The following is a 12,030-nucleotide window of genomic DNA, read 5'->3' on the forward strand; positions in this document are numbered from 1 at the left end:
ACACTTTTCTATATCTATTTTAGTACAAGAATTTATTTTTGGGGCTAGTAAATTTTTACTTCAACACTTCCTAAAGTGTAATATGGCAGTTGTTGTATCTTCATTTTGAATTTTGAATCATAAATATGAGTACAAGATTAGTGCATTGATAAGTATATAAAATCATCCGGATGTCCACATTTTAAAATTTTCTAACGGAATCAAAAGATGAGAAAAAAAATTACAAACTTTAATATATTAAAAAAATAATGTATTAATTTTTTTTCCTTATCTTTTAACTATATCTTTATTTTAAAATCATCCGAACATCCACACATGACACATGATCACCACTCTTTATGAAAACCCTTTAAAAATGAGAGTAACCGAATTTACTATATATGTATCCTTTCTTACAAGCTCAAATAGAATGAAATTCCAAAATTGGAATCGTTATGTTTGTACTTGGTAGGCTTAATTTGTTTGCCAATATGGCGAAACAACGAATTTTAAGCCCGGCAAGCGAAAATAGCTTGTCAAATCGTACTCAATTTTTATTTTTATTTTTCATAAGAAGTAGTACTCAAGCTTGAAGTTTATACTAGTTACTCATCTTCTGTATGATTGGATATGTGATATTTATAGAATATTGTCAAATTGTATTTCTTCTCATCGTACATATTTATAAATAAACCTGATTGTGATTTGTGACGACAATATAGCTAAGTATACTTATAGCGAATGAAAACGCAACATATACAAGAGTAAAGTTATACATGCATAAAAAATTTAGGATATAACATATGCATCTTATTTGAAGTGTTAATGATATGACACTTATACATGTGAAGAAAATTATATTGTTGTCACGTTAATAATTAATTATAAAGTCAATAATTGTCTTACACATAATAATAATCATTGGTGAGTGTCGCATAAATTAAGATATAAATTTTGAATTCTAACCATATTAGTCACTCTACAAAGATCTTGTAGTAGTGATTTTTTTTTTCAATTTTAAAACAAAGATTTGCCTTGACTGCTGATGTGAAAGAAAATTTTAAAGAAATTCAGACATATTAATTAGAGTTTTAGGATTCAAATATAATTTGGAGTTAAAGACCTTGGTATTTATTCTTCCATACTTTTCGAGGACAAACTTTTGAATTTACGTCCAATAAACAATTCATATTAAATAGTTGATCAAGGGTTTAAAAGTTTATTTTAAATAGATAATTATTAGATTGTGTCATATAATTTGCAGTATCATTTGAGGTACAAACTTTGTGGCTAACTTTACAAGCCCATCAATATTGTATTCACGTACAGTCGTTTTTTTTTTTTTTTTCAAAACTCAATTTGTCATAAAGCACGCTATATAAAATCAAAACCCATCAACCACAATATTAGTGGTTAAAAACTTAAAATGAAATTATCTACTTAAATTGTTACTCTTGTGCAAATTTGATGGTGATTAGAATTTGGAATTATTAATGATCAACCCAAACAATGAATTAATTTGAATAGAGATGTTGGCATATTCATAATTTTTAGTTTAATGCATGCGTATCTTGTCATTTGAATGATACCACCACATTAAAGTTATCACGATTATTATTATTATTGGTTTTTATTATATTCTTCTTAATATTATGTATTACATAATTTTCTATAGATCAACTAGTAAGTGTTTCAAAAAATCATTAAAAGTTATTTTGATGTATCATAATTAAACCTCAATTTGAAATTAGCTTACAAATAAAAAAAAATCTTACTCTCCGGACACAAAAATAAATTCATCTTTTATTATGAGTTTAAAAAGAGTGTTCATCACTTGACCAAAAAGTTTTGTATATATATATTTTTCCTTTTAAATACTTGCACTGCCTTAAAATTTTTATTAAAAAAACCCATTTTATAAATATTTTTTTTATATTTTTTGCTCGATATTTATACCCTTTGGTTACCGAAGGCTTGAGTTAAAATTTTAGCCTTTTAGGAAGGGGTCTCCGAATGCGTGACAAGATGTGAACAGTGATCCAAATTTTAAAATGGGTAATTTTTAGGGACCTCTCCTAAGGTTTACCATATTGACACATAGAAAAAATGTATCCACGTAATTACAACCACCTCCCCTCCCGTTAGCATCCGATTAGTTTGACTGTTAGTTGACTGTTGAAATGACTAAATTACCCTTCCCGTCAAAAGTAAAGTGAAATGAAAAAAAAAAAAAAGAGTTGTACCCATGTTTACGAGTTACGACAACCAAAATGAATCATTTACTCACTTTATCATCATCAATGAGTTGAGATTTTAAATCTCTTCTTTACTTTACTGTAAAGCACCGCGATCATTGTCGTGACTGCAAATTCAGTCATTCCCATTACGATCACCAGATTCCTGAAAATCAGAACCAACTGCGGCAAGAGCTGTCTTTACATTGCCAAGCACCTGCAAAGTCAATGTACATGAATGCTTTTTGACCAAAAATTTGGTCAAATTAACCAAATAAGCAATGGTGGCATTCCCAAGTAACAAGTACACAATGAATTTGTCTTCTCAAGCTTTCTCAATTGTAATTGCTGCCACATGCCTTCAATGTAGAGGGTAAATGGAAGAAAGATCGATGCAGCCATGAGTGCCATATAAACCAACAAATTTATAGAATTTATTTTTTCAGCCTTTGACGTTAACAGGATTTGTTGAATAGCAGATTTCGAAGCACGCCTAGTTGTGGATCCAATACAAACCAAGAACCCAAGTAAATAAAACAGGGGCTCGCTGTTGCTAGCTAACACAATAACAAGCACAACTAGCATCAATGCACAGTAAACCTCGGCAAATTCTTTATTGCAAGTAAGCAGAAAAGTGGAAATTGCGTTGAAGAACGGGGTCGCAGCTCCAATGGCATACCTCAGCGAAGTGTTGCCGCAAACAACTAAGAAACAGAAGATGGCACTCAAAGCAAAGATTTTCAGAAAATTGCTTTTGTGATAAAATCGTTTTTAATCTTGATAAAGCTTCAGGCAAAAGGAGCTGCTTCTTCATAGCTTTAAAAAGATGAAATTAGTGCTGCGGTTACGTGAAAGAGAAAGAGAAAGTTAAGTGGATGTTTTCTTTTGTCTACTGGTTAATGCAAAGTATTGGTTAACAAAGTGTAACAATTAATATTTCTCGTATATCAATAAAATATCAACTTGAATTTTGAATTATTTTGAATTTTAAATACATTTTTACACATTTATCCTTATATACTGACGGCATACGTATTTTCGTACTAATGGGAGGGGAGGTAGTTGTAATTATGTGGATATATTTTTTCTATGTGTCAATACGGTAAACCTCAGGGGAGGTCCCTAAAAATTACCCATTTAAAAATACTGAATAACGTGGGCGGCTCGTGTGTCAGATTGACCCATGGACATCAGAACACGTGGGGGCTGTCATTTGTTGGACTTTACAGCTGAGTGACGCTCTGATAGTATTTTACTCGTGAGTCGTGAGTCGTGACTTAGTGTTGTTCTCATACACATTGATAGCTCAATGTATTATAACATAACATTCTATTTTTAAATAGCGGTCTATAAACGTTATCATTTAAAATAATAATAATAATAATAATGAACATGGTCCATGCTCAACTTAATAGTTTATCCTTTTTTTTTTTGTGTTTCTTCTTTGTTTGTACTTCTTGTTTTTTTTATCTATTTAATTATATCTTCTTTTATTTTTTTTTCTTTTAAGTTCTCAATCACGAGTTGGAATTTTTATTTGTTTAAGAAAAAACATTGCAATTTCAAAATTCATTGAACCATACTAACTTGGGATTGCAGTGCCCGATGAAATAAGTTACCTGACTACTTTTTTATGTAGATAAAATAAATTACTTAGTAAAAGAGTATCTTAGTAAATTATGATATTGCGGTTGCTATAAATTTAAAAAAGTAGAGTAACTACATCTAATAATTTTTATTACAAAAATATTGTTTTATTACACAGTGACTTAAATATACATAGGCTTATGTTACCTTTTACTTATATACTAACATATAGAAAACAAAACATACTTGTCTTTTTATTAAAGTATTAACGTTATAACATGAACATTAAAAAAGTGTGGTGACTTATTTAGTAAATTACCAATTTTTACCTATTTTTAAATGTTTCTGTCAAAATAAAGAAACTTATATAGTAAGTGGCTTCTAAAAAATTTACTAAACATTATTTTTATCAAAATTTATGAAATAAGATGTCTAATCTCAATTCCAAACGAACACTTCAAACAAAACGAATTTTATAATTTATGGTTGGTGTAATTCTAACTTTGTTTTCTCCTTAAGAATTCATAAGTGGTAGTCAATATTTCTTTTCAAAATATTATTCTTTACATTCTTTTTACGACTTCATACTCATTATTTTTTAACGTTACCTATTTAATCATATTTTTTTTTATTTTAGTTTTAATGTCTTGGTTAAACCTGTTCAATCGTTTTTACAATGACACTATACTCGGTACGAATATTTTGCAAACTAGAGAACTAGAAAAACATGATTTAAATAAATAATTTCGTTTAATGTAATGAAAAGTAGATATGAAGAAGAATAGCTTAGTTATTGGAATGTTGAAGATTAGATGGCCTAATAAGCCTTGGTGTGACTTGCACTAAATTTATTTGGTGGAATTTTCCGTAAATAATCTTGGAGCATAATTTTTTAATTATTCGTTACTTGTTATGTATGTATATAAATTATTATGATTGATTGAAATAGGTACAATCAATGGAAAAGAACAGTATTTTAAGAGCACTTAAAGAATTTTTTTACCATTTTAATTTTGTTCCGACAACCTATGCGATTTTCTTAAAAAAACAATTATTGAAAAATGAGAGGAGTGTACTTTTAGTTCTCAATCGCAACTTTTTTAGTACATTCTCGCGAATACGATGACATATTTTTATATTCAATATTCTTCAAGTTATGAATTGATTTTTCTTTGCCCATTGTTTTCTAATTTTTTTATGGCAAACAGCTCATACCCAGTACCCCCCCCCCCCCCCCCTCCTCCCAAAAAAAAGTTGATTTTAATATTATTTTCAGATTTATACTTCTAATGGGTTTTGTATACATGTGTTGGCATTTTCTTCCCTCGCAACTGTGCATGCACTGGCAATCTGGCATTTAGCTTTCATATTTTTCATCATTTGGCAGTTTCATTAGTCAATTATTTGAGGGCTATGTTTTCAAATCCGCAAACTCTTTCCGCCATGTCATTATGAGATCTTTTTAACTTTTTAATTTATTATAAAAGATATACACAATTTTTTTTTTGGATAATAAAAAAGATATATATTTGAAAGTTTTATCTTTCATTTTTCCAAAACACCCTCAAATATTTCGCATATATATTTGTTATCATCAATAACAAATATATATTTCATTCTTAATATATTTGCTTTTTAAAAGATAAAACTTACATAATCAATATCACAAGGAGAATCATGTCACATGTATAGTACCTTATCAATTGTATAATATTAGAGTCACATAACTAGGAATTATATATTCTAAATTAATGTAATGCTGACATCCACACATCACAATCTAGACATGACCCTTGCTAATAATTATTATTTAACATATTAATAATAATAGATAAGGAAACTAATCTACATTTAACACATTAGTTAAATACAAATCTTAGATTAACGAAATACGTTGATGCAGTGTTCATTACAAATTGATTTCTCTTAAATGCACACGTGTAATTACGTGGCATGAGGAGCTCGAAGCTCGTTGCCACCTCACGGTTGCAGTTATCTTCCCCCTTTGCTCAAACCGAAAAATCAAAAAAAGGGCGGCGAGTAATTTCCTTCTTTAAAAAATATCCCCGATTAATCGCCCACCACACCATAGCAAACCGTTTCTTTTATTAGCCCACGGGCGAAACTCGTCACGTGGCAAAAAACGTGTCAATTTTTAACTAGACAACAGTGCACATCTACAGAACCACCTGTCGGTGGGCACCAGTTTTGATAATGTGTGAAGAAAACGCCCAAGCACGTGGTATGTTACTGGATCAACCGGTCACATAACCGGATTTTACCGGTAACCGCAGCACCCGTTTTATTTTTAATTTTCATTCATAATTTTTAAACATCAGCGGTCAAGATCTTATGAAATCAAAACTTTATAAAGAAAGGAAAAACGGAACGGCCCTCTCTCTCTCTCTCTCTCTCTCTCTCTATCTATCTTTTTGCCTTTTGCTGTAGTCCAAAGCTTTTATTTTTGTTGTGTTTGTTGGGTTTTTTTTTTTCCTTGAGTCTCTATCAGTAGTTTCATGTGAATGAAGAAGAGGGTATTTTGCAATTTTGATCTTCAAATTGGGTTGTAGGGTTGGTTAAAAAGTTTGGTTTTTGAGGTGAGTTTTGCGTGAAGGTTAAGCTTTCTTCTTTTTAAATTTTTTTAAGGAGGAAATGGAGAGAGATTTTATGGGTTTGAGCTCAAAAGAACCAGTTATTGTGGTGAAGGAAGAGGTCAACAATGATGTTTGCAAAGAGATAGGTATTGCATGTTCTTCTCATTTTTTTTTTTGCCCTTTTTCAGTTTGTATAACTGTTCTTTGTTTCTTTGTTTCTGCTTATGTCTTTTGTTTTTTTATTCGCTTTATGGCCGTGAAGATATGGTGTAGGTTTGATAATTTGAAACTTTGTTGGTCTTTTGTGATTTTGGTTTGCATGGCTGGTTAAATTGAGATATGAGAGTTATGTCAATTCAGCAAGGTTAATGTTTCGTTTAGGATGAAACAAATTTCATTACTAGAGGCCGGTTGTTGAATTTTTAAGTTTTTCCCTTGGATTGGATGAATTAAGCTCTATTCTGTAGTTTCTTCATTTACATGAAGATTACTTTCAAGTGTTGGTAGCTGTTAGCACGATTCTTTCTTTATTCGGTAGCTGGGTTGAAAAATTTTTAATTTCTGTCTTTGAAGTAGTTAGATGTTAATATCCGACCAAATTGTATGAGAAAGATGTAATTAGAATGTGAAAAATTTCTTACCGGGTTAGTAGTTTAAAATAATAGTAATATTTCTGATTTTGGAGTTTCAAGGATAGGGGTCGTGGAAGTTGAAGTTGCAGTTTGTTTTGTTTAATACCTGAGCATGCAGTGAATCTGAGTAAGCAGATTTTGGTCATCCTGTTTGATTTTGTAGGATTTAGTAAAGGGTCGGCGATTCAGTGGCCCTTCTCCAACAAGGTCAGTGCAGTTCCTCAATTCATGTCTTTTAAGGTTGCTCAAGAAGATAAGAATAAGAAGATTCTATCTGATCACCTGGGGTCCTCTGGATTTATGCCTTTCTCTGCGGAAGCATATGAGCATAATCAAAGGCGTGGAATGGCCGAAGTTCAGGTTTGGCATTATTTGTCTTTCATGTTGTCTGTCTTTCTTTTCATTCAAATATCAGAGCACGTTTAAGGGAAATTAAAACTATCATTTGAGTTTGTTCTATGTGAGAAAAATTCCAACTGAGTCCGCTAAATTTGACAATTTAATGCAAATTGTTCGATCATTGGCTTGAATTAAAGGTGGTTTTTCCTTAAATTTTATGATTCCAATTGAGTTGACTAAATATTTTCTATGTTTGTTTGAACATCTTTGAAATTGAATGATTTCTCAGCCAAGTCCTGTTTTCTGTTAGCAAAACTGATATAAATTTTATGTTTCTCCATTGGTGTCAACTATATAGAAATCATTCGATCTCGATAGGCAAGGTGGGACTCATATTTCACTGACAGCTTATTCTGTGCCACATGAAGTGCATTCTGTGCACTGTTCTCATGATATAAAGACATTTCCAGTCTCCAACCAGGCAATTCCGGTTTCTATCAACAACCCTGTCTTCAAGAATCAATTTGCTACCATAGGTCAGAACATGGGTGGTGCCAACGTGAAGCAACAGTTTCTTGGAGGAATTCCTGTTACATCTCCACATACAGTTCTTCCCACCATTGGATCTTTTGGTGGGGTACATGAATCATGGTACTTGTTACAAATTGCTTGAATTCAGTTACTTGAACATTTTGCGTAAAGGAAAAGGGAGTTTGTAATCTGACTGAAATGAGTTTACTAGGAACAATATCAAAACCCGTGGATCTCCTCAGTTGACCATCTTTTATGCCGGTACAGTTAATGTCTTTGAAGATATCTCGCCTGAGAAGGTTTGTTTTTCTCTCTTTCAGGAAAATACTTGTGCTGGTTATTAATTCCCTATGGATTCAATTCTAAGCACAAAAGTATTATTTCAATATCTTTCCAGGCTCAGGCTATTATGCTATTAGCTGGTAATGGTTCCTCCATTGCTCCAACAATGGCGCAACCAAAAGTTCAGGTCCAGGCACCTAGCTCAAAGCCAACAACTGTTGATGGTGTTACTGGGAACCACCCTGTAAGCACCCCACCTGGCACTGGTCGTTCAAGCCCTATATCTGTTTCTTCTCATACTGGTACTCAGTCAGCGAGTGGCTCTACTAGTACTGAAGAACCAATGGCTGCTAAAACAATAGGGTTGACGACCACTCATATTTGCAAACCGGAGACTCCAAATATGGAGAAGGCAGTGGGATCTGTTGCTGCAACTGCTGTGACATCTGCTGGTATGAACTTGCTCCTTGTGTTTGCCTTCAAAAGGATATTTCTGGTTCTTAAATGAATCCAAGTTCTAGTTCATTGCTTCAACATCCATGCAGGGCAATGTCTGTTAGGTACAATCGTTCATTAGACTAAATATTGAATTAATTCGAGTTATTTAAAATATGACACGGAGATAAAAGAAATGTTTCGAGCTATCAATAATTTACCAGAATAACAATAGTTGCTTTACATATTCATCATGCATTGTTTAGTTTTGTCTTAATTCTCTCAAAATGTTTATTGTTGACCATCTGAGATATTACTAACTTGATCCGTCTCTCTTTTACTGGCATGTTTGAAGGACATTCAAACTTTTACAAGGGCATCCCTCAGGCTCGAAAAGCTTCCTTGGCTCTATTTTTGGAGAAACGCAAGCAAAGGTTAGCTGTTGTACATGGTGTTATCTTCAGACTTGTCGTAAGTAAGCTGCTGTTACTTAAATTGAAACTTTTATCTGTGCATGCAGAGTGATGACCGTAGCCCCATACACCATCAACAAAAAGTAGTCTCCAGAAGGCTCGGTTCTGGAATGCAATGGCTTTAACCACTCTGTAACCTCGGCAGCATCAATTGATGGTAGCCGAGATAAAATAGCGCCGAACTAGAAGGGTAATTTTGCAAATTTATGTAGTATGTTTTAATATTTAAGAAAATGGTTTTTTTGTTCTTAAAAGGAACTGAAACCCTGAATTTGCTTCGTTTTGGGACCTAAATTATGTTCTTACATAATAGTTTTTGTAGGGTGGTATTTTCCCCTATTTGTATTTTCTGTTAATCAGTACGACAATTGAGTATCCTTTGTAGCCATTAAATGTTACATTGTGTAAAATTAAAGGTAATATATATGTTTATTTGTCGCATTATAAATTCTTGTATAAATTATAAATTTATTTTGTGCCGTGGCATAAATTCAATCATTATTCATTCATTATTGGGAGGCCGAAATTACAAAATAATATTAAAATGTCTCTCTTGAAATCAATGTCACATAATTCTTTGAAGCTCCTCCGATTGGTCTGCAGCTTTCGTGTTGGATTCAGTTTCTGTTTATTAGTGTCTGCAAGTCTCTCTCTCTTATCTTTATCCGAGGAGGGCACAATTTAAGTTTGATTATCTGTCGTCAAATGTATTATTATTTCTCTTTCCTTTTTTATTTTAATTCAGTACCGACCAAATGAACCCACCGGAGCTATAAACTACAATGTGAGAAACAAACGCACCTACTAATTTTTTTTTATTTCTTTTTTAATTTTTAAAGCAACTGTTAACGTTGACATGAGCCATTATATAATTGAGATGTTTCTAAAATGGATAATTTTTAAAAACCTCCCTTGAGGTTTGAGGTGGTTGCAAGGTTTGAGGTGGTTGTAAGTAAATGGCAAAAATCATTTTATTTGTAAAAGACCTCCTACCGTCAGTTAAAATTTTCATTGACTAACTGTTGACTTTAAAAAGATAATATTACCTCCAATAATAGTTTATAGACTGACACGACTAAAGTACAAGGGCTGAAACTTATGATGCGTAAACCATTGACTTTATTTTTTTAACATTTTTGCCTTTTATAATTCTAAATATTTATAATTTCATAAGTAATTAAAATAATTATTTTCACCATGATCAAGTTATTGATATTTTCTTAAACCCTTAAAAAAAATTACAAACTTAAAAAAAAATATATAATTGTTTTGCAATATGACCATTGGCTTGCACATTAATTTAAGGCTCACAAGCGGCACACACACAAACAATTTGCATTTCTTCTTCCCCTCTACTCTTAATGGATTTTGGAAGCTCAAATAACACGAGCAACTTTTACTGCCCATCCCCATCATTACCCATTCAAAATGCATCATGACCATTTTCCAATAAGCTCCATAAACAAGAACAAATTTTAAATAGACCTACACATGAATTAGTGAGTTGTCAAATGTAAAAAAATTTAAGAAATACAAACTTTTACTATCAATCCCCGTCATTACCCATTCAAAATGCATCGTGACAGTTTTCTGGCAAGCGTCATACACAAAATAACAGCGAATTTATCGAGAAACAGCAGAAAATTTAATAGAAAAACAGTAGCATATTTTTTTTTATAAATTTTAAGATTTGTAATTTTAATTTTTTAAGATTTTAAGGAAATATCAATAACTTGATCAGGATGAAAATAATTGTTTTAATTACTTATGAAATTGTAAATATTTAGAATTGTTAAGGGCGAAAATGTCAAAAAAATAAAGTCAGTGGTTTTACGCATCATAAGTTTCAGCCCTTGTACTTTAGTTCTGTTGGTTTATAAACTATTATTGGGGGTAATATTATCTTTTCAAAGTTAACAATTAGTCAATAAAAATTTTAACTGACGGTAGGAAATCTTTTACAAATAAAATGATTTTCACCATCTACTTGCAACAGCTTCAAACCTCAGTTTTTTAAAATTACCCTTTCTAAAATAGAGAGAGTTAAAAAACTTTTATAATCTTATCTATTTATAGTTAGAAGTTCATATATTAATTCAATTCAATTTTCGAGCTTGATGGAGACTTACAAAAATCTATCCACAAAGAGCAGCTGCGCTGTGGCCTGTGAGGCAACGATTACTGCAAATATATCATAAAAGATGTGGTGCAAAAATGGCAGACAAGATGATTGATGGATGCGTTACGGTTCAATTTGAGTTCACACGCAAAACTATTTTCACGTGACCAACAACTGCAAATGCATGGTTGTAATTATTTCTAGATACTATAATAATTATCATATGGCTTCCCTTATCACATTTACATTATTTTTTTTTAACATTTTTATTTATTAATTTAATAATGTCGTATTTACTTAAACTGAGTGATAGTTGTTGGATGCTGGATGGATGGACACTAAAAATAGCCAGTTGGGCTGGCAAGTTGGTTGACTATCAGTCACGTTTTGAATGAGTGTTTATTTTCCGAGGCAAATGGGGCCCCGCGCCCGCAGCCCACTTGTGTGAATAATGTAATTCTTTTGTCAAACCTCCCAGCCAATAAGTGGAGACTTTCTTTTAGCGAGGGTATTTGTCAACCTGGGTCATTTTCTTTTCATAATTTTAACCCCTTTTTTCTTCTTCTTCTTTTTTTTTTATTTTTTTTTTCCCCCTGGGATTTGATCAATGATAGATAAGCATAGATTGTCATTACACATCCTCGATTTGACAATCAACTGCACATTTTTTTATGGGTTAGTTAACAACTTGAGATAAACTTATGAAATATTAACTAAAATTTTTGAGATGTTGTAACGTATAATGGAATGACGTTGCCTGGCCATCACTGTAATTAATTGTTGAATGTTTTTGGAGTTCCAACATGTTGAATTTGCAAGTTGTGG

The 12,030-nt window shown here is 31.9% G+C and overlaps 1 protein-coding gene and 1 pseudogene across 2 annotated transcripts; one reads left to right on the forward strand and one right to left on the reverse strand.

The window, feature by feature from the left end:
* Positions 1-2,258: 2,258 nt before the first annotated feature.
* Positions 2,259-3,243, reverse strand: LOC102624658 (probable sugar phosphate/phosphate translocator At1g12500; annotated as a pseudogene).
* A 2,910-nt stretch (positions 3,244-6,153) lies between these two features.
* Positions 6,154-9,534, forward strand: LOC102623985 (protein TIFY 6A-like). 2 transcript variants are annotated; one of them, XM_006469168.4, is made up of 7 exons: positions 6,154-6,540; positions 7,190-7,386; positions 7,724-8,016; positions 8,108-8,195; positions 8,294-8,630; positions 8,969-9,047; positions 9,134-9,534. In XM_006469168.4, the coding sequence occupies exons 1-7, from the start codon at positions 6,453-6,455 to the stop codon at positions 9,171-9,173; spliced, it is 1,122 nt and encodes a 373-aa protein (XP_006469231.1). In that variant the 5' UTR covers positions 6,154-6,452; the 3' UTR covers positions 9,174-9,534. The 2 variants fall into 2 exon arrangements, with proteins under 2 accessions (XP_006469231.1, XP_024950951.1); XM_025095183.2 differs by having other exon boundaries at positions 6,392-6,540; positions 7,162-7,386.
* The last annotated feature ends 2,496 nt before the right edge of the window (positions 9,535-12,030 follow it).

This window comes from Citrus sinensis, chromosome 2 (assembly GCF_022201045.2).
Source record: "Citrus sinensis cultivar Valencia sweet orange chromosome 2, DVS_A1.0, whole genome shotgun sequence".
NCBI classification, from domain to species: domain Eukaryota; kingdom Viridiplantae; phylum Streptophyta; class Magnoliopsida; order Sapindales; family Rutaceae; genus Citrus; species Citrus sinensis.

Excerpts from the sequence above, each read along its gene's own strand:
- LOC102623985 (XM_006469168.4), top strand. The coding sequence starts at position 6,453 with ATGGAGAGAGATTTTATGGGTTTGAGCTCAAAAGAACCAGTTATTGTG. Across the intron at positions 8,196-8,293 it reads AAGATATCTCGCCTGAGAAG|GCTCAGGCTATTATGCTATT; the intron begins GTTTGTTTTTCT and ends ATATCTTTCCAG. Across the intron at positions 8,631-8,968 it reads AACTGCTGTGACATCTGCTG|GACATTCAAACTTTTACAAG; the intron begins GTATGAACTTGC and ends GCATGTTTGAAG.